Source organism: Protobothrops mucrosquamatus, unplaced genomic scaffold (genome assembly GCF_001527695.2).
Source record: "Protobothrops mucrosquamatus isolate PMUCROS unplaced genomic scaffold, P.Mucros_1.0 scaffold778, whole genome shotgun sequence".
NCBI lineage: Eukaryota > Metazoa > Chordata > Lepidosauria > Squamata > Viperidae > Protobothrops > Protobothrops mucrosquamatus.
This window is the reverse complement of record NW_015387046.1, coordinates 115494-138610: the sequence shown is the minus strand read 5'-3', so window position 1 is coordinate 138610 and position 23117 is coordinate 115494. Positions and strand designations below refer to the sequence as shown.

Genomic DNA, 23117 nt, shown 5'->3' with positions numbered 1-23117 from the left:
ACATCTGTCCATGTTTTATACTATATGTTCTGCCCAGAGTTTTGTGGATACATGGGTGGCATTATAAATTTGATAAAGTTAAGGACAATAGCCCACTACACTGGTCAAGAACAGGTTGGTTGATAGATGTTTTTGGACTTCCCAGTCTAGGGATAAGAGAGAATGACTGACCCAATATTACTCAACCATTCTAGACTCTGGATCTGATCCAGTATCTTAACCTCTACATCAGCGGTTCTCAACCTATGGGTCGCGACCCCATTTGGGGTCGATCGACCATTTCACGGGGGTCGCCAAGCAAGGCTGTCCGCCATTTTTTTTCCCCTTTTCCGGCGGGTGCCTTACCTCCCTTGAGCTGGGCCAGCTGGTGGTCGGCCTGCTCTGTCTCTGCCGCTTGCCAACTATGCCTCGGCCGGCGCAGGGGGCGGAACCACGCATGCGCGGCACTCCCGGGCAGGGAAAGTCCTCGACTTACGACCGGTTGGGTAGTCCTTGACTTACGACCGGTTTAGTCCTCGACTTACGACCGGTTTAGTCCTCGACTTACGACCGGTTTAGTCCTCGACTTACGACCGATTGGGGGTCATGGCATTAAAAAGGTTGAGAACCACTGCTCTACATTCTACTGGCTATCAGAAACTGTACTACAACATAAATGACTAAGAGAATTTTAAACCTGGATCTTTCACTTCTAGTCTAATATTTTAACCTCTACACCACACTGGCTTTCAGAAGTGCTACGGCAACATAAAGGTAGAGAATTTTGGCCTTTATTTTTCATTTTCTCTCTCTTTTTCTCTCTTTCTTCCTATCTCTTCTCTTTTTCCAGTGAAAGGACAAAAGCTCGGATTCTCTCCTTTCTGCGTATTGAGGCACTTACGGCATTAAAGAATCTTTTCTAAAATTTCCAGAAAGAGTTTGTGCCCTTTGTTGTCAGTAGAGGGAGCTGAAAGTATTTCTAATAAATCCTTTGACGTGTTTTTTTTTTTATTTTCCTACATATAAATTTATATTTGTTGACAGGGTAGGGAGGGAAGAAGATAGGGAAGCATGCACACTATCTCTGCAGAAGAAGCAAAACTCATGCATGTTCAGTTGCTCAAGCACTTGAATGCATCAAACCATGACAAATAGGGTAAGCTTTTTTTCATTTACATCCTTCTACCATATTTGCGTATGTTCCTTTTCAATTTGTTTTATATTTAATAATTTAAAAAAAGCTCTCGGATAAATTTATAGCTCTTGTTTTTATAGCCTGTGAATATTTCCTAGTTAGTTTATACAATTTGAAGGGATGAGCTACTTTGGCTCAATGGTTAAGACACCAAGCTAGAAAGTGGGAGACTGTGAGTTCTAGCCCCACCTTAGCCAGAGTGGCCTTCAGTCAATCACTGGTTTTCAGCCCAATCCACCTCATAGAGTTGTTGTTATGGGGAAAATAAAAGGAGAGGTGTGTGTTGGTTATGTTCACTGCCTTGAGTTATTTGTAAAAAAAACAAACAATAAAGGCAGATATAAATAAATAAAATCTGATATTTAATCAACTCTTAAAAATAAATGTATTCTTCCTATCACACTAAGTAGCATTTCCCCTTGATTATAATCATTCTTAGGCTCTGCTGTATATTCTTTAATGGGCCGAGATATAGGGCTTTCCACTTTTCTATACTCTCCTATGTGTTTTTCAAAATTTGGATTGCTAACAAAGAATTAAGGGAGAACTGGAATAGCCATTTCGAACTTTTTAGTTCTTTTCAACCAGACATACCCTTCTGAGATTCGAACCTGGGCTGTCTGCATGTTAGGATAACTAACATAATAAATAACATAATAAACTAACATAATAAACTCAAGATAACTCTCCTATGTAAAAGTAAGGGGGGGGAGTGCAGTTTATAGTGGCAGGTGGCTTTATTCTTCTCACTTCTGGGATTTCTGTGCTTACTGCCTTTTTTATTCTCCATTTTTTTCCAGCCATAATTTCTTCAGGGTTATGTTTGCAACAGCATTGTTCTGAATAAATCAACGTGGTTTGTACCTATAATATTATGGAAGAAAAAATAACAGTAACGTTCCTTGTGTGGCTTTCTTTGTACAGCACTGGCTGTTAGTTAGCCAACGCTGTACAAAGATAGCCACACAAGGAATGTTACTGTTACTTTTTGTTCCGTAATATGATAGGGCATATTTGCAAGAAATTATATCTCAATTTGTTGCCCCAACCCGGAAATCCTTGTATTTCCAAGAAGCTGAAGAAAACTATCAGTAAACAATGTTAGTTCTTAGATTTTTTTTTAAAATGTCTTTGAGTTTTGTTAGGACTAAAAAGATAAATGTGAGGTTACTGTAGTTCTCTCCATTAGATGACTTCTTTATATCCCACAACATTCCTTTGGTCCACTAATTTTGTCACTTGGTCAAAGAATGCAATAAGATTGGTCTGGCATGATCTGTTTTTGACAAACCCATGTTGGCTTTTAGTAATGACTTTGTTTGCCTCTAGGTGTTCTCTGATTCGTTGTTTGATTACCTTTTCCAGAATCTTCCCAGGTATTGAGGTCAGGCTGATAGGTCTGTGGTAATTAATAGAGCAGAGAAATGCCACTGAGTGTTCCTCGCATCCCATTAATTGCCTCATGAACCCGATAAGCATCTTAAAATGCCACATACTCATGCTGCAGCTTTTCTCTCACCCCCAGCCAACAACTGATGCAACAAAGTAATCTTTGGCTTTTCCAATTCAAAAGTGTTATTTTCCTTCCTCTCCTAACAAAGTTTTGGGTGATCTAACATGCTAGTTGATGTCATCTAACATGCTAGTATGTAGTTGATGTCAGGAGATCTTCCTATCTCCCATTAGGCTCCCCTTGGTCACTGGGTACTGCTCCTATTTTTACTTGGACTGCAGAAAGGCTATACATCCTTTAAGACAGTGGTTCTCAACCTTCCTAATGCCGCGACCCTTTAATACAGTTCCTCATGTTGTGGTGACCCCCAACCCCCCATCCAGCTGGCCGGGGGGGTATCAAAAACTTGACCAAAAAAAAGAGAGGAAAAAATGGGAAAGTATAGGTAGTCCTCGACTTACAACAATTCGTTTAGTGACTGTTTGAAGTTACAACAGCACTGAAAAAGCGAATTATGATCATTTTTCACACTTACGATTGTTGCAGCATCCCCAGGGTCATGTGATTTACATTCAGATGCTTGACAACTGATTCATACTTATGATGTTCACAGTGTCCCAGGGTCACATGATCAATGGCCAGGGGGCGTGGCCAGCTGATCACTCAGGTTGCAGAGTGCCTGTGGGGGGGAATCTGTGGGTCTCTGGGATGGGACTGGGGTGGGTGCCTGCCTTCCTTCCCTCCCTCTCCCATTGTCCCTTCCTTCCTTCTTTTCTTCCTTTCCTTCACTTCCCTTAGTCTCTTCCTCCTTCCCTCCCTCTTTCCCATTGTCCCTTCCTTCCTTCTTTCCTTCCTTTCCTTCACCTCCTTCTTAGTCCCTTCCTCCTTCCCTCCCTCTCTCCCTGTCCAGCCCCGGCGGGCTCGACATAAACGGGCGGAGGAGGAGTCGAGGACGGGCAGGGTGGCAAAGGAGACCGGCAGCCATCGCCAGACCTCCCGGCTGACAAGCGCAAGTTCGGGGGTCGCCAGCTGACGGGCGCAGGAGTTGGGTGCTGTGGCGGCCTCCCCTTCGCTGACCTGCGTGCATGAGAAGAAGTCAATCCGGTTGCTGCACAATGAGTCTCTGGGGAGGGCGGGGCCTTGCTCTGCGCCTGCGCTCTTCATGCGCCCCCTGCAGGGCACATTTGGTAGACTTCGTGCAGACTGCCGCCAAGCAGCATATTTTCCACAAACAAGTGAGGTGGAGCGGAGGGGGGGAGGGAGAGAAGGCGGTTGACAAGCCCTGCCTAAGACCATCGGAAATATGTGTTTTCCGATGGTCTTAGGCGACCCCTGTGAAAGTCTCGTGCGACCCCCAAAAGGGTTGCAACCCACAGGTTGAGAACCGCTGCTTTAGGACATCTACCTGTGTGTAAAACTAAAGAAAGAACAGATGTAGCAGATGCTTATTGTAGAGCAGGGTGTCAAACTGCCGGCCCGTGGGCCAGATGCATAATAGCGAAACCACGCCTACTCCATTGCCGGCAATGGCAAAAAAGTCACAATGCGTCGCGACATGTCACGTGACATTGCAAGTTTGACACCCCTGTTGTAAGAAATCTTGAGTGGCTTGCTTAAGGAAAGGCCAGGAGAAATGTGACTGCATTTTGTATTAAGGTCTTAACTCTGGTTTCATTAAAGTCCCTATCTTATTACCTCAAGATATACATTTGACTGGAATTTGCATTGGTTAGGACAGAATTAAATTGTTTTACTGTTGTGTTCACTACAAGATATTTCTGAAGCACTTGAGACTGGCTAAACATACCGTACCAATGGCTTACGAACAGCCTGTCAGCATGTTATCATCTGAAACTGCCTGAAAGTACAGATATTTATCTGTGTCCAGGCTGTGAAATCCTGTTTTCCCTTGTACGTGTTGGCTTTGAATGTAGAGCCAACATTTAGGAATAGCTGGAAAGTGTGAACAGGAAAGCCACAAGAATTCATACCACAAGCTCTCTAAATTATAATTATAAATTCATAACATGAGCCTATATGTGTTTACTACATTGAGTAGGTTTTCCTCTGATAAGTGTACAGTATAATGATTGCCTAAAGTAAATATTTCTTTAGATAATTCCATATTTACAATCTGGGAGATTAACACCGTTGAGTTGCTTTACAGATTTATTTTCAAAATTTGCAGAAATGTCCAGTATCTATTTTTATTATTCACTGATTTGAAACAGATGCTGGTCCATGCTATAACGCTTCTATCTTTCTAAATATTTCTGTCCTCAATAACAAGCCAAGTTACTCAACCGGGGTGGGGTTTGGTATGTTTATTAAGTTATTATTGCATCCAGTTTCTGTCCAAGCTGAGAGCTGCTGAAGTTCTCCTTCCCATGCAGCTGCTAAGACACAGGAATACCACTGGCCAAGTTGTTGGAAGGATGGAAGAAATAAGGAAAATAAAAAAAGACAAAGGGACAGAGAGAAGATATTATTGTGTAATTAATTTTCACATAATACTTAAACAGGCAAATCGGCTGCATTCTATTCTGCAGCATTAATGGCTAACAAACTAGGCCATATTTTAAAAGGTAGAGCAGAGGTCCCCAACCTTTTGGGCACCAGGGACCAGTTCCGTGGAGAGAGGTTTTTCCACGGACCAAAGGGGGTGTGGTTTTGTGTGCTGTCTGCATCCAGTGAACTGGATGCAGACATCACTTATTTGCGCCCAGTTTCTGGCATGCTGCGGACCGGTGCCTGTCCATGGACTGGGGGTTGGGGACCCCTGAGGTAGAATATAGAATTTCCCTAATTGCTTTCCTCTTGTGTTTTGTTTTGTTTTCTTTCTTCCTGTTGCCGTTGTTCTTTTTGTTGCTGCATTTGATTTAGTGGAATCTGTTACTAACACAATGGCTCCCATTTATTTTACACAGTGGCTAAAAGTGGGTTTAGGCCTGGTTGGTACTGAATGGGAGAACGGGAGAACACTAAGAAATTCTAGGACTATAGGTCAGATTTGGGAAATTTAAAAAAAAAAACATTTTGGAAGAAGACAGTGGCAAATCACTTATGTATTTCTGTCAAGCAAAGTTCATGTGTATTTCCATGTAATGATCTGGTTGGGAGCTTAGAATAAGAATTTTTATCTTATTTTGTATGCTTGCTCTGACTTCTATGGGAGCTGAGCTTTAACACATCTGTAAGGTATGAAATTAATTGCTGGAATAAAAGTAAAATGAACAAAACAAAGTTGAAGAACTAAGAAATCAGAAACCACTCTATCTTCTCAACAGAATGAGAACTTAAGCCTGTTAGATCAGCACTGCTAGTGGTTGGGGATGATAGGTCTTAGAATTCATCAATATCTGGCAACCACATTTTCCCTAATCCTTTTATATGCAGTACAGCTCAGTGGAGGGTGGTTGGCCTTTAGGATTTTACTGACATGCTGAGAAAACACATATTAGGTATGTTCAATGCCTTGGATTTGTTTCCAAAAATATGTTCTGTTTAGGAGCATGTATGTAACATCTGTCGCAACTTTTTAAAACAGCATCCCTTTTCCTAAGATCATACAGCACCTGCTGCTGATTTTAAGAAAAGACATAGCCCCAAATCACTTTTTTTGGGAAACTGAAGCATTGCCTAGCTCAGTGGTTCTCAACCTGTGGGTCGGGACCCCATTTGGAGTCGATCGACCATTTCACGGGGGTCACCAAGCAAGGCTGTCCGCCATTTTTTTTGTCCACCATTTTTCCCCCTTTTCCGGCGGGTGCCTTACCTCCCTTGGGCTGGGCCAGCTGGTGGTCGGCCTGCTCTGTCTCTGCCGCTTGCCAGCTATGCCTTGGCCAGCGCAGAGGGTGGAACCACGCATGCGCGGCGCTCCCGGGCAGGGAAAGTCCTCGACTTACGACCGGTTTAGTCCTCGACTTACGACCGGTTTAGTCCTCGACTTACGACCGGTTGGGGTCGCGGCATTAAAAAGGTTGAGAACCACTGGCCTAGCTTTAACAAAGAGCATCATTAAAGCCCAGTGCTCAGCTTCTTTCTAGTGGGAATAGTGTTATGCAGTGGGGAAGGAACCAAGCGAGGGTGTCAAAACTAACAAATCGGTGAATGCGACATCCTGATCCAAGCCCTGCCGCTTTTGTATCTGCAGCAACATCAAAAATATGTACAAAGGAGTAGGCTTGAATTGTGACTCCCTAGCTGACATCTTGCTACTTTTGATATCGCTGCCTTGTTCCACACCCTGCAGACACTACTGATGTAGTTAAGGGGGTTGAACACATATGGTCCAGTCGGGACACTTTAAATCTACCTTTCAGCCATCAATAGACACACAGAAATCAACCATATTTGGACACTTTTCAAAAGAGATAACAAAAAAAGTTAAGAAGGAAACAAAAAGACATGAACACATTCTCTTTAACAGCCATCGTCCAGATAAGCAGCATCCAACAATCAAGGACAAAACAATTCCCTAATGGAGGGGCTACCAAGGAGAAAAGACTAATCTCACCAATATTGGCTTGGCAAACTACTGTATATAAATAAGAGCAAACTCCACAGTCACTTGTATTGATGATATTACCTAGCAAGCAACTAAACTCAGAAGCTAGGTTTTTACATTTGAAGTTAATTTACTTAGTTTTCTTCATTGCATTATTTGAAAGCTGTTAATTACCGCTTCTTATTTTTACTTTATAAATTCATGCTATGTGCTGCCTCTAATATATTAATATCATTCTAGGCCTGTTTTCCTGTAGAAAATAGAGGGGGGAGGAGAGGAAAGATTAGCTGGTTCAGACTATATATCGCATGTAAAGTCCCTACTGATTGCACACATAATATTCTAAGCTAAAACTATACATATTTTAAACATTGTGATATGTGAACTTGGCCAGTATGTTCACTTTGCACTCAAAACCACTGAGAGCAGTGAAGCTCTTCTGAGAACTGTGTTGTTTATGAAATAGGCTGATGATAATATTACGTGTTAAAGTTTCATTTTTTTTAAAAAAAAGGAGCACATTTATATAATTTACGCTGTTGCCAGAAGAATAGGTATACGGTTTAAATGCTATTCAGAGTTTCATGAGTAAAATAATATTAATAGGTCATTATTGTAATTATCTGAGAAGTGATTTACTCTGAATTTTGTCTATTCCTGGAAAAGGGAGTAACTTTGGCAGGCACAATTTGAAGGGGTTTCAGAATTTCAAAATGGCTATCTTGGGAAAGAACAAAATGTTCCGAGTGTGTTATAATCACAATGTTTTTGATCTCATCACAGAGGTCTACTCCGGTCATCCTTTTTTTTTTCCTGTTCAGATACAGTCTCTGCATTTTTGTACGGACACCAGGTGTGTATTTTCAAATATGTCATACAAGAACTTTACCAAAGGAACCCATAAATGGCTGCAGTTATATGCTCTTACACAGCTACAAATGTGGCTTTGCATAATATCAGTCTATGATTTCAGTCAAAATGTATAAAGCATTGGCAGAAATCTAGATTTGCCTCATAGACAACAGAATGAGAATTTAAGCCTGTTAGATCAGCAGACAAGAAGGCTGCAATTATCTAACCACTTATCAGTGGGAATGACAAACAGACATAGGCTTGTGCTATAAGCTGTCACATGAAAGGATTCAGTCGCATAAGTGCCAATATAGTGAGTATATTTGAAATAGGGAAGCAGTGAGCACAATGAGGGAGGTGCAGTAGAACCTACAGAATTCCTCCTTGGCTACAGAGCCACGGCGGTGCAGTGTTAGAATGCCATATTGCCAGCAGTTCAATCCTGACGAGGCTCAAGGTTGACTCGGCCTTCCATCCTTCCAAGGTCAGTAAAATGAGGATCCAGAGTTGACTCTGTAAACTGCTTAGAGAGGACTGTAAAGTACCGTGAAGCAGTATATAAGTCTAAGTGCTATTGCTATTCACGCAATGTGCTAAACCATTATGTGGTTTGTGGAGTTTTGGGTTTCTGTAATACGTGGACATCAGTTATTGTCTTTTGATTTGTAAAGTAAATTTATGGAAAAATGTAAATTACAGCAGAACCTCATAAGTCTCCCCATATCCTATTTTCATGACCTCTAATAGTTCCATTGCCAGTCATTACCAGTATAAGCAGGACCCGATTAAACTCTCTGTCATTTTTAATAAGTTTAACACATTTTTTAAAAAAATAAAACCCAGAGCAGGGGAGAAGTAATTCCCTATCCCTACACATAATACATTCCCAGCCCTTTTTTTTTATCACTAGCCTGCTAGCACAGCTCTGTCCACTTCAACCACCATGGTGAAAGATTGTACACTTTAAGGCTTAGGATTTAGATCAGAAGTCTCTAAGTCTATTCAGTTCTTCAAGTTATTTTTTGTGGCCCACAATATCTTAAAAAATGCAGAGGACATTGCCCAGGAATGCCTGGGGCCCAAGCGACATATAGATATGTGAATTAGGTTACAAGAAAAAACTTCTGGAAATGAAGAAGAGGAGAAAAAAAATTCAAAGAAAGAACATTCCCCATTTTATAACCTTTCTTGTCGCAGTTGTTAAATGAATCACTGCGGTTGATAAGTTAGTAACCTGGTTGTTAAGTGAATCTGGCTTCCCCATTGATTTTGCTTGTCAAAAGGTTGTAAAAAAGTGATTTTGGGACACAGCAACGGTCATAAATATGAACCAGTTGCCAAGCATCTGAATTTTGATTACATGATCATGGGGATGCTGCAAAAGTTGTAAATGTGAAAAATGGTCATAAGTCACTTTTTTCCGTGCCGTTGTAATTTTGGTCACGGAATGAATGAATTGTTGTAAGTCGAGGACTGTCTATGTACTGTAGTTAAAAAGGAAAATGACAGGATGCAAGAATGCCTATAAAATTCTTCTATTCTCTTCTGGGTTTGGGGTTATCAGAGCTTTATTTTGAAAATGAACAAGGTAATTAGCATCCCCCTTTGCATGCAGTGATGGTTTTTCATCCTAATGGGATGATTGTTGTTGCCCCTAGAAAGCTAAATAAATAAAACAGGAAGCCCCAGCCAAAACAACGTTTGTAGGGAAAATAATAAATTATGACTTGTCTTGGTTTTCATGTTGCATTTGGGCATATTCAGTGATATTTGAAGCATAATTGGCTCAACCATTTTGCATTTTTGTGCAAATGCAGTTTACTGATTTCTGATAGGAAGTTGAGCAACTTGCCTGGCAAGCTGGCACCAAGATGAGTACAGCCAGCTCAGAAATTATACGTATCAGGTGTCAGCATATCAAAGGCTTAGGTTCATAAATCCTCCCTAAATCATATTAAGGTTTACACTGAGTGCAATGTGTGAGCACAAATATTTGGAGATCAGCTAAGCAACCAGTATGACAACATATCATAGCGAAAGTCCCACTGCTGCTATAGCAAATAAAAAAGGAAGTTGCTTTTCTCCCTGTCTTCCTTTGACTGTGATGCTTTATATTTCAACTATTCTGGAATAGAATCAGACAGCAATGCTGTCTGCCTATAAATTTAAGGACTGCTATGGCTGAAGATGATTTGAGCAGATGAATAAACAGCAAGAAGTCGAGAATCTCAGGCTGTCTTACACACCAAATGTGCTATCAATCCGTCTCTGTCCTGGAAGAGAATCTCCAAGCAGAATCTGGCATCCAAATTTGCAGAGGATAATTTATGGCAGCAAGTTTGGTTTCTGTCTTAACAAACTACCCAAGAAATTTGAATTATAGATATGCTGGAGAGAGAATGCTGGTGTCAAAGCAAGCACACATGAAAAGACTTTCTGCATCTCTACTGCCACCCAGTGGGAAGGGTGTAGGAAATGCAAAATGATATAGCAAAGCACAGCAACAAACCCCAAAAGTAATAATGCTTTCCTCTTCTCCAATACTGCAAATAAATAGAAAATAAAAAAACGTAAAAATAAAAAATAAATAAAGCTAGTAAATAAAAAGATAAAGCTATGTCCAAAACACATGTTTTAATTAGTTATTATCTAGAGCAGTGATGGCGAACCTTCTAAAAACCGAGTGCCCAAAAAATGGCCCCGCCCCCACTCCACCCCTGCCCCACCCCTGCTTCACCCCCCCATCCCCCACCCCGCCTGCCTGCAGGGCCACTCACCGCCTCCAGTGCCCGCCGCAGATCGCCCAGGCAGCCCAGCAGCGCTATGGCGGTCACGCCCTCTGCCCGCGCCCTATAGCATCAACTGTGCATGATGGGGTGTGAGGGCAGAATCTTATCTACGCTGCCTGGCTGCCATGTCCTTGGCTGCGCTGCTCCGGGTGGGCCACGCTCAGGAGCAACTCTCCTTCAGGGGGGCTGCTGGAGAGGAGGGGGTTGCGGGAGGAGGCGAGGCTGGGGCAATGGCACATGTGCCCACAGAGAGGACTCCGAGTGCCGCCTCTGGCACCCGTGCCCTAGGTTCGCCACCACTGATCTAGAGAAACAAGGGGAAGAGACGGCATGGGGATAGCAGTCTAGTGTCAAAAGGGGAAAGTAACAGGAAAGGGTTAGAAAATAAGTTATTGTCAGCATGTAATGCAAGATGTCCATGTCCTCCCCTTTCACCTCCCAGCTCTGTCAAATGAATATCTCAGTGATTCATCTGCTGCTGTTCCTGTTCCTTGGACCATTTTGTTCACCTGCACCACGACTCTCGGTATGTAGAAGCTGGATACTTGTGATGAGTTTTCTACTAACACCAAGAAAAGAATCCTGAGCGGCTGTAAAATTGCTGAATATTTGGAAATTTTCTCAATACAAAGAGAGTTAGCCTGTTGGCTTGGTCAATACTCAAGCCATTGCTGAGGATTATAATAGCCTAAACATTTACATTTAAAATTTAAATATATAATGGATACGCCTGTCGTTCCCTTGTTGAATAAGGAGCAATCTCTGTTGCAATGTATAAGACTTCAGCACGCTCCCTTTTTCAAGCATGCTGCCTTCAATCTTCAATATGAAAAAGTCGTACATGGTATGGGACAGCGCACACACGCGCACACATGCACACACACACAGACTATGGCCTAACCCAGGGGTAGGCAACCTTGGCTCTTTTATGACTCGTGGACTTCAACTCCCAGAATTCCTGAGCCAGCATGGCTGGCTCAGGAATTCTGGGAGTTGAAGTCCACGAGTCATAAAAGAGCCAAAGTTGCCTACCCCTGGCCTAACCCTACTGGTATTCTATTGCTGAATAATCATAACTACCATAAATTGAACAAATAAACAACCATAAAGGCTGAGGATCGTGTTAGGAACCTTATTTTGCTGCTGATATCTTGCTCTAAATACAAAGTTAAAGATATATGTGTTTTTCCCCCTTACTTTCAGAAAAAGGAGGAATGCCTCTTAGAAAACAGCAAACTACAGAAGAAGTTGAAAATGCTTCAAGATTTATACCAGTTATATGAATTTCAGTTGAAAGACCTGCTGGGGAACAACTATCACAGAAGAAAAAGCAAAGTTTTCTCTGCCAGGAAGACAGCATCTCTGGATATGTATTTGCCCACAACTAGTGGAAGTCTCTTAGTCTATGATCAAGGTACATTATCTAGGGCAGGGGTGTCAAACTGCCGGCTTGTGGGCTGGACGCGTCACGAGGAAACCGCGCCCACCTCATTGCCGGCAGTGGGGAAAAAGTTCCGATACATCGCGTGGTGTCACATGTCTGATCTAGGGGATAAATCTGTCTTTCTTGAAAATTGCCTTATTATGATAGCATTCTGTAGACTCTTGGTTTTCAGTCATATTATGACAGTTAGAACAATTAATCAGTGGAACAACATGCCTTCAGATGTAGGTGCTCCAACATGGGGGTTTTAAGAAGAAATTGGACAACCATTTGTCTGAAATATTATAGGGTTTCCTTCTTGAGCAGGAGGTTGGACTAGAAGACCTCCAATGTTCCTTCCAACTTTGCTATTCTACTATTGTGTTATTCAATTCCAAACATCCTAAAAGCCACATTTCCTGGGTAAGTGGGGATTTGTAATCCAAAATGTCTTGAGAGCAATTAATTGGGGATGGCTAGATTAGTATTACCTTAGTTGGTTTCAATAATTTATTTTTTATTTTTAAACAGGTAAAGTTTTATTCAATGAAACATTAGTCACATTAAATAGATTGAATAGACTGAGATGAAAACTCAGAAAAATGTTGTTAGGTCAAATAGATAAAAATTTCAAAAGAGAGAGATGGAAAGTTTAATAGGCAGTGCATGAAGCTGATTATGAATATGGCAGAAGCAAGAATGGTTTATAAAGATAGAAAAATATGGTGAGTGCTTTAAATGTAAGCTATATTTAGCTATAGTTCTTTGCTTTCACTTGTTTTTATTTTGTAAAACTTTGCTTACCTGGAAATGTAATAGCGTGAGAGATGTTTATACTGGTCTTCTTCTTCTTGTGCCATATCTGTTATCGGACGTTGGTGATCATTTTGGCGATCCTGTTTTTATCAGCAGCCGCACGAAAAAGTGCTGCTGAGTTTTGTCCAAGCCAGTTTATATTAGTGGTTACTCTGAATCTATGAAACTTGCTACTGAGCAAGCATGTAGAAAGGCAGCTTCTTCAAATTATGTCTTGATAACTTGAGAATTTGGGAGAAAGATTATGCAGCTGTTATTTGTTTTAGAAGGATCATTTTTCAGAGAGAGACTCTATCCACTTTAACATTGGCTCTAGCATAGTTGGAAGTAGGGCTTTTGAAATCTTTCCCAAAATGGGGCTGAAAGAGTTCTATATCTCTGATATAAACATTATTAATACATTTAAATAATTATGATTTATTTGTATCTACACCAGAATTAGGATTGGTATTTGAGCAAATGGGACATACAAAACAAATTAGTTCAGATTCATCTTCCACAGAACCTAATTATTCTTTTGTAGCTTTTAATAAGGTATAGTCAGTCTTTCTGAGACCATGAGCTACACTTTTAAACTGTTTCAATTTTCACTGTCTATGGAGATGCTCAGTCATCCAGGTGATGGTTGTCCCACAGGTGTTTTTCAAAGGACAACTGGACTTTCTTGGTTTTTTTTTCCTTAAAAACCTTTGCTTCTTGGATGAGAAGCAAACATTTTCAAAGAAAAAAACCCAAAAAAGTCCAGTTGCCTTTTGAAAAGTAACTTTGGGATGCGTTTCATTTTTATTTGTTTGGGAGATCAGCGGGTGATCTGAGCACACACTAGAAGGTTCAAAGGAATTGCCTGGATTCTCAAGCTTTGCTCACCCATGCCACCCTTTCTTTGGGCCCCATGAAGGAAAAGTCACATCCCTGAAAATTAGTGGTTTTGTTTCAGATGCCCTGAAAATTAGGGACGAGATAGAGAGAGTCTCCATAATCACTTAAGCTGTGAGTCGCTCAGCCAGGAGGATGTAGTGGTCAAGTCAGGGAGACCCAAATTTCAAATCTACCCTCAGCCGTGGAAACTCAGTGGGTGATTTAAGGCTAGTCACTCTGTCCCAGCCTACCTCAGAGAGTTGTTGTTATGGACCCCATCAGTAAAGAATTTCAACTGGTGGGGTCTAGGAAGAGAGCTTTCTTTGCTGTTGCACTGTCCTATGGAACATCCTGCACCCTGAAGTAAGGCAGCCCCCCATTTTTCTGGCCCTTAGAAAAGCCTAGAGACTGAGTTCCAGCAGCTGGTATGGGGATCTACGAGTGGTAGGCAAACCTAGGATGGGTGGTGGCATGAGGGCACTCCCTCTGCCTTTTTAAACTTTGCTTTCAATTCTGTTTCTAATGATGTCTTTTTATGTATTTTATTTGTATTGAAATGGGTAGTGTATATATTTGATAAATAAATCAATAATATGGGAGGAGGGAGTCATTACATATCATCTTCAGCTCTTCAACAAAAATGGGATATCAAATAAATACATCCACGATTTAGATCTATAGTAATGGCCTATGAATTTGGGGCAATAAAAAGAGTACAAAAACAAAAATGATACACTTTCCTGTTCTGTGCAGGATTGCTGGATGTAGTTCCATCATTTGGAGCTATTGTTGTTTTGTTTTGATGCTTTGTTTAGATTGTGCAATGCTGTTTAATAGAGGAAGAAGAGAAAGCGGGTACTACAGAATTAAACCACGACAGGACAGAGAACCTTTTCTTGTGTACTGTGATATGTCAGATGGAGGAGGGTGGACGGTAATTCAACGGCGGTGCAACGGCAAAGAAAATTTCTACCGGTAAGTTTCTGAGTATAGTTAATAGCTCACCTGAAAAGAGTCTACGGTTTCTTTATGCACCATCCCAAATTAAGAAATGCCCCCCAAAAGACAGAGATGTTCATAAAATTTGCAGACATTATTTGCTATGAATCACACACACAATTTAGAAAAACATATTTCAAAAGGAAATGCAATAATACATATCCCCCAGTTAGAACTAAATCTTGTTCTCAGTTTTTCTCCAAGATTACAAGATTCAAAAGCCAAATTATTTTGGTTTACAGCTATAGATTTATTTGAAGACCCAGCAAAGCTAATATTTTCTTTTGAAAGGTAGTAGTTCTGCAGGATTTGCGGGCTGTTTTCCTATGGAAGAAATTCTTGTTTTAGCTCCTGGCTCTGAGTTTCAGTGTTGTCTCTGTCTGCATGTACCGTAATGGTTGCAATGTACTGTACCTCCCTCCCACCTTCCCCTATTCCAGCTTCCATAGGAGCATGCAACTGTGGTTAGGGCTTTTTAGCTATGTATCTGGTTACAAAAATGGCATTCTTTACTTTCACAATATACAAGAAGGCTTTAAATAGAGAAGGCAGCTATGCAACCAGAAAGGTTGTTTTTCTCAGAGAAACTGCTTAGATTCCCCCCCCCCCAAAAAAAACAAGGCACAAACATTGTAGAATAGAAATGTGGAAAGGGAAGTCCTAGAAATGGATTTTATTTCCCTGAATATGAAGTACAGAAAGAATAATGTTGTTGTTCCTGTATCTGCAGTCATTCAGGAGGCAGCACAATGGACAACATTTTTGGTGGTCTTATTTTTCAGCTATGAACACCGATTGACTCATAGCGTTCTCTCTCTACGTTATCTCAGCACTCAACGATCAAGGAAATGATTATTCAAATGAGATCCAAACTTTTTTGTGGGGGGACTGGAAAATAGAAATGGTGGCGATGTGGAAGTGTCCTCAGTCATCTTAGTTTCTGCCAGTCTTCAAGCATGAAGCATTGCTTTGAGGAGTGCTGATAACTTGCCCTTCCTCACTATACTGAAAAGCTCCCATGAAAAAAAGAGACAGAGCGATGCAAAAGATAGGAAAGCAGCTCACTCCATAATTTCTACAGGACTGTAACAACACAAACAATGTCTAATTTGACTATGGTTTGAAGTACGGGATATAAATTTGAAGGGCGGGATATAAATTTAAAAATAATAATAATAATAATAATAATAATAATAATAATAATAATAATAATAATAATAATAATAATAATAATAATAATAATAATAATAATAATAATAATAATAATAATAATAATACATTCAAGCTGGACCAAAAATAATTTGACTTAGCTACTGAGCACAGCCAATAGTGCAAAAAGCCAGGCAGGTCCAGAGCTATTTTCAGCTGATGCAAAGCTCTTTTACAGTGTTTCACACAGTAAATATAAAAAGAAAGGAAAACATGAAGCAGAGGAGAATGTCCTTTGTTCCACCTCCTTATTAACTGAGAAATATTTCTCGAGCTTCTATGTCTGACTATCTCTTGCCATACAAAAAGGGGAAAATATAGTAATCTACTTGTATTTGAGAGTTGGATTTGAGAGCCAGTTTGGCCTAGTGCAGGGGTAGGCAACCTTGGCTCTTTTATGATTTGTGGACTTCAATTCCCAGAATTCCTGAGCCAGCATGGCTCAGCTTGGAAACCTCTCCCTTTCCTCTCAGCATGGCTGGCTCAGAAATTCTGGGAGTTGAAGTCCACGAGTCATAAAAGAGCCAAGGTTGCCTACCCCTGGCCTAGTGGTTAAGGCACCAGGCTAGAAAGTGGGGGACCGTGAGTTCTAACTCCGCTTTAGCCATGAAAGCCAGCTGGGTGACCTTCGGCCAGTCACTCACTCTCAGCCCAACTCACCTCACAGGGTTGTTGTTGTGGCAAAAGAGGCAGAGGAAGGTGTGTTGGTTATGTTCACCATCTTGAGTTATTTGTAAAAATAATAAAGGTGAGATATTAATTAATTAATTAATTAATTAATGGGTTAATTAATCAAACAAAAAATTAGCACAACCCAATTGCAGGCTTACAGGCAATTGGTTGGTAATCAGAGCGAATGGCCTGAAGACATACAATAACTGCCATTTTTTACAGCAAGTTATAGGTAATATTTCTTAAAAATCTCATTTACGCTGTCTTGAATTCTATGATGAAAGATGTGATATAAAGGTAATGATCATTAAAATGTTGTAATTTCATATTACTTAGCACTAAGTTGTCTACTGAGACTAATATGTGTACACCTCTTTGCTGCAGAGAATGGCTTGATTACAAAGAAGGATTTGGACAATTACAGGGCAAGGATGATGAATATTGGCTTGGTAATGATAAGATTTATGATCTTCTTTTCAATGGTAAGGATACCTACCAATAAATTTAAACACAGTTAAAGTAATGCTTTGTATCAGCCCATTAGTGAATGCAGGCCTTTAGATCTTCATTTCTCTTATGATAAATTCTGGAAGAGTCTATTAAGGATAAACTATGTGTAGTGGTAGGAATATGTCTGACCTCACAGTTTCTTCTTACCTCCCCACAAAATGGCAAGGAGCATAATATTGGTAAACATCAAGGACAGGCAATGTAAGAATCTACATATATTTAGGTGTTGGGGTGTTGGGAAGAAGAATATAGTATATTACCAAGATTTGACTTTGTATTGGGTATACATGGGGTCAGTGTTGGGGTGTTTATTACCTGAACTCAAAGCCTTTTTCAACATCCAGTGGAGACTTCCATGGGTCAGATGCTTGTTCTTTGTGACTCAAGATAATCTTATTTACGATTAAAGTTGTCAGAGCAGGACTAGTTATGTTAGAAGATTATTAATATCTTCTTAGGGGTGCAATTTATTCTTCCCTGCCTTAAAAAACAGTGGGATGCAGCAATTAAAAAGGACAATGGGATCTCAGATCGCATTAACATGTGAAAGCTACCAGGATGTCAGTGGGTCTAGAAACCAAGCATTATAAGGAATAGTTAAATGTTTAGTTTTTTTTAAAAGGGCATGTTCACTTTGCAAAATAGAAAATTATGGATGGATATAAGAGCAGTGTATACTACAAACATTTAAAATAATGTTATATCCAAGGTTGGATACACCTGTTCTGTGTTGAGACCAAGACTAATAAATTCCAATGAAATCAGGTGGAATATTAGAAACAATTTCCTAATGGCAACAACTGTTGAGCATCTACAGTTCATTTAGACCTGTTGTGGGTGTCCACTTGCCCTTTGTTGGGCATTTTTCTTTTGGCACCTAGATGGCCACTTGTTGGGATTGATTGAATTCCTGCATTAAGCAGCAGGTTGGACTAGATTCTCTCTAAGATTCCTTCAGTTCATATAATCTAGGGTTATCAACATGTAGACTTGCAGTTCCATCCACATCTGAATAATACTGTTTATCTGGAGCCATTTCCATTGGGTTTGACTGAAAGTTTCTTTCATGTCAAGCTTGATTCCTAGGGACATCATTGAACATGCATGTGGTTTTCTTAACAACAAGATGCAAATAGCTAGATATTGCTTCTTCCATGATGTTTTCTCAAGCTCCCATCCTAGTCTAAAACTCTGGGATGTCCTGGCAGTCTGTTATCTGAGTATAATCGTTGGACTCTGCTTGTTTTTTGTGGTTAATCAAGGTAGATACTGCTTCCGAAGTTTCCTAGGCCCAATATTATGGTGGTCATATACTAATTTTTGATCCTCTAGATAATTTAGAGCCTAATCTTCTTAGGGATTATCAGCCCTTCTATGAAGATACTTAGGAGCAGCCCTTTTGAATTTTCTCCACTCTCAGAGGCATGTCCTTGGGGGGGGGGCTTCTCCTGCGTGATTTTCCAGCTATTGTTTCAGGAGTTGCATCTAGTCTTCAGTCTCTCTGCATTTACAAAATCTCTAAAGTGCAACCATTTTGCTAATTTTTTCATTACTAAATGATATCAGTATTAATTTTAATATTAATTGTAATTTCTATTTTTAACTTTCATAGTATGTTTCTTTTCTAAATTTTGTCCAGTGCCCAAGTATTCATCAGAGTGAAAGGCAGAATAAAAATAAAAATGTTTATGCAGAACAACTAAAGAGAGTGGATAACCCTTTATCCTTGTGCTGCTTTTCAGTTCTTGATGTAGTATTTGCTTTTCTTTCTGCATGTAACATCATTACAAAAATATTGGAACAATAACAATTGCCTTGCTGGCCATATAGGGGGTCAGGACAGTGATCCCAACAGGATTTTTTCCACTAAAAATTGGCAACAAATCACTATTTGTACAGTTTTCTATCAAGTTCAAGAGGAAAAAGATAGAACAAAGCCTTTCATCATGCTTTGCACACCTTTATTTATCATCATCAACTCAATAAAAAAATTAATCTTGTCAGTTTACATGACACCTTAATATCATCCCTGCCCTGTAATTCTAACCCACCAAAAATAATATTTTAAAAATGTGGTCCCTCCAGTGAAAGATTGCTCACTCCTGCAATAATTGCAATGAATTGCAATTGCAATGTGCCCCTTACTAACCAAAGGTGTTTTTTTTAAATATCTTAGGAGGAATTTCACTGAAAATTGATCTAATGGACTGGCAAGGAGAGAGACGATATGCAATTTATGATGATTTCCAGATCAGGAATGAGACAGTGAGTAGCCTGACCTATGAGAATGAATAATTGGTCCTAATGACCTGTCATATGAGAGGCTGGCAGACAATATAACAGTATTTCATCAGTATCCTCATGAGCTAATATAGTAAATGAAATATATAACCAAAAACCTATATTTAGGTCCTCCTGAACAAAAAACTGAAGCGATCTCCAGTCCATTTGAGCTGGAAATCAGAAAGAAAATGTCTTATTGCTAAACCAAAGAGCTTCTAGAATATAAGTCTAGAAAATTTTAAAGAACCCACTAGGATCACCAGAAGAGGCTAAATATAGTTTACTATGAACTATAATTTGGAAACTCTTATGGGGCCAGAATATTTTTCTAATCTCTCTGGGATTGGAATTTCGGTAATATGAAAGATTGTAGTCTATCTAAATTAAGATTAGGATTAAAGTGGTTGTGCTGCCGTCTAATGATCTAATATCCCACAATCCCACAATCCCAGTGAATCAGTAAAGAAGGCAGGGAGGTTATGACCTTTGTGTTGCATTCTGCTTCATCAGGGGAGGTGGCTCCCCTTCTCTCCATAATTACCACTTGCCATCACTTCTCCCACTCAAATGCAGAAATGTCAGATAAGGGGTTGGCATCTAGAAAGCTGTTTCCAAAGGCTAAGAAGATCAGAAGAACATTGGTGGCGCTTGGGAGAGGTGGTCGAGGGTTAGGCAGGGAATGTCTGCATGCTGTTTTCATCTGCGGGCCATTAAACCCTGTTTATAGGGGCTCAGAATTTAATCAGTACCATTGTTGGGTGGGGATTATGGAATGCTCCGATTTCTGCCTAATCCATGAAAAGCTTGAACCGGGGGCCAATCAAGACTAAGAAAAGCTGGCTTCCATGTAATTAGGCTCTGAGGTTTTGTAATATTCTGTGGTGGTAGCAGTCTCTGACATATGACTCGCTCCTTAATCTTGAATCTTAGTAACATGAGGTGCTGTGGCTTTCCTTCAGAACAATTACATACTATGGTTTGGCATTTATTCCGGGACTGCTGGGAATGCTTTGTCTGGGGGGAGCAACTTTGAGAGCCAATGGTCTGCATCACTCAACGGCATGCCCTTCTCTGCTCCTGATCGGGACCACGACAGGTTCCTAACAGGCAACTGTGCAGAAGAGAACAAATGCGGCTGGTGGTTTAACAGGTGAGTTCATTGGCAGCAACCCTACTGAAGTCACATGAAGAGTAGGCAATTGAGACAGATCTCCCTCCTGGATGTCTGAATCTGTGGAGGCTGTTTGTTACAGTCAGATTCTAGAGAAAGACAAATGCCAGTTCTAGAGAAAGACAAATGTGGTACAGAGATAAGCAAGGAAGTCCAGGTTTCCTACTTCTCCACAGCTAGGAAGCTCACTGTGTTATCTGAGATCAGGCACCTTCAGTTAGCCTAATTTATCCCTCAAGATTCGGGACAGGACGAAAAGAGAGGCGTCTTCAGTTTCCCTAAAGAGAAGGTGGACTATGAAAAGAGATCAACACAAATTAGTTTGCAGGCACCAGCATTACCTCCATGTTTTCAGGAAGGGGGCACAAGAACTTCCATTCCTTTCCATTGCTGATATACTCAAATGCAAGCAGATTTAGAAAAAAAAGATTACCATAATTAACACAATTACACATGACAAAAGGTGAACAAGGAGAATTGCAACTAACAGAACAAAAGTACATTGCGTCTCTTCATGGCCAAATTATGTAGTGCTTTTGCCAAATATGACCTAAACTTTGATCGGTTCTCCACACATCCTAAAACTAGATAAAGAGAACCCAATTAAAGGCATTATACTTGTTCATTGATTTGTTGAGAAACATAACTCAAGGCTATGTATTTCTGCATGGCAAAAGTACAGTATGTCAATTTTTGCTTTCAGTAACTGGTGTATCTTCATGTGGCAGCAATAAGTATTTCTGCCAGCAACTAAATGTTTCTGAAAACTGTTAGAACATAGACTAACAGAGTTGGAAGGGACCTCAGAGGTCTTCCAGTCCGACCCCCTGCTCAAGCAGGAGACCCTATACCCTTTCAAACTTTATGAAAGACTTCAGTGATGGAGCACCTTTATTTTCTTAGACATTACCCTTAGGATCTTTGAGACTTTCTGTAGTGTTCTCTTGGTATGATCTTGGTTGGTCAACCACTCTGGGGAAGGGTAACAGTGGTGTTGAATTGTCTCTATTTATACACAATCTGCCTGGCAGTTGACCAGTAAGAGTCCAAACTTTTTGGAAATAGTTTTGTAACCTTTTCCAGTTGGGTGAGTATCAACAGCTGTCTTTCAAACATCCTCAGAAAGCTCCTTTGTTTGACACCCTTCCACATACCTCCAAATGTTGTGAAGATCAGACTTTGATAGTGAATACCCAGAATTCTATTTTTTAAATGAGGCAGGATGTCCGATACAATGTTTTTGACTCATTTAGTTTAATTTGGGTTCTCTCTATCTAGATTCAGTATTGTGAGAACAGATCACATTTTTAGTCGTATCTATGCAGAAATACTAAAAATTCAAAAATGTTTACAACTTTTACGCACCATTGTATAGGTTACTTTTCCAATCCTGCAATTGTCCATCCATCGTTTCTTCTTATGTATCTTCTATTTAAAGGGTTACCATTTATTGAAGGGCCCTCAAATGGAAATAGCATAAATTCATGAAAATACAGTATTAGGCAGCAGGCTAAAGTATAAAGCAGCTCTTGTGGTTTTATTATAGAAAATGATCAATTTTATCTAACAGCAGCTAAACTGTAATTTTTCATATTAAACAAAAAGTGTATGCTACTTTCTTGATCTGGTGCCCTTGTTGGTTGGAACACAACTCCCAGAATCCCCCATTCTATTTCAATGTAGCTGGAAGTCATCTGGTTGAAAGAGAGTTCTAACACCAATTGGTCATAATGTTATATCGCCAATTAAGATTTATGTCATTTTATCTATTACTATGCACTTGGGCCATTCCCTGACCTTTCATTAACATCTTTTTCTGTTTGTTTTTTTCCCCCTCTGACATTTCCACAAGGTGCCATGCAGCAAATCTTAATGGACTATATTACAAGAAGGGGACATACTCCGGTCCCTTTGATAATGGAGTGGTTTGGTCAACGTGGCGAGGCTTGTGGTATTCCCTGAAATACACAGCTATGAAAATCAGGTTCCAGTCCTTTCTGGATGGAGAGAGTGGAAATGGTGAAATCAACTGAGATCTTTTCAGGCACATTTGAGAAAGAGAAGCAGGCATGCCAAAATTATTGTATATGTGGTCCTTGGCTTGAGACTTAGCACACTGAAAAAATCTTATAGTAAGGAGTATGCCACAGTGAGGAAGAAAATTAGATTTTGCTTTGGATTACCAATCATTGCATTATTCCTGTATCCAGTGCTTTTTTTCTAAAAAAAAAAAAAGGGTGCCGGAACTCACACACATCATACAACCCGCCTTGCCTACCCTACAAGGTTCCATCCAAAAAAGGTGCCGGAACTCCGTTCTGGGCATTCTATGAGAAAAAAAGCCCTGTGTGTTGTCATTGCACCAGCTAACAATTTAAAAAATGGCTTTTCATACAAACAG

The 23117-nt window shown here is 40.2% G+C and overlaps 1 protein-coding gene across 1 annotated transcript; it reads left to right on the top strand.

Annotated features, from left to right (window-relative positions):
- The first annotated feature begins 1039 nt into the window (after positions 1 to 1039).
- On the top strand, positions 1040 to 22927 carry LOC107289874 (fibrinogen-like protein 1). Its single transcript, XM_015818698.1, has 8 exons — positions 1040 to 1135; positions 11218 to 11301; positions 11979 to 12189; positions 14688 to 14847; positions 17137 to 17234; positions 19439 to 19527; positions 20505 to 20695; positions 22569 to 22927. Exons 1-8 carry the CDS (start codon positions 1112 to 1114, stop codon positions 22747 to 22749), a joined length of 1038 nt encoding a protein of 345 aa, XP_015674184.1. The 5' UTR covers positions 1040 to 1111; the 3' UTR covers positions 22750 to 22927.
- The last annotated feature ends 190 nt before the right edge of the window (positions 22928 to 23117 follow it).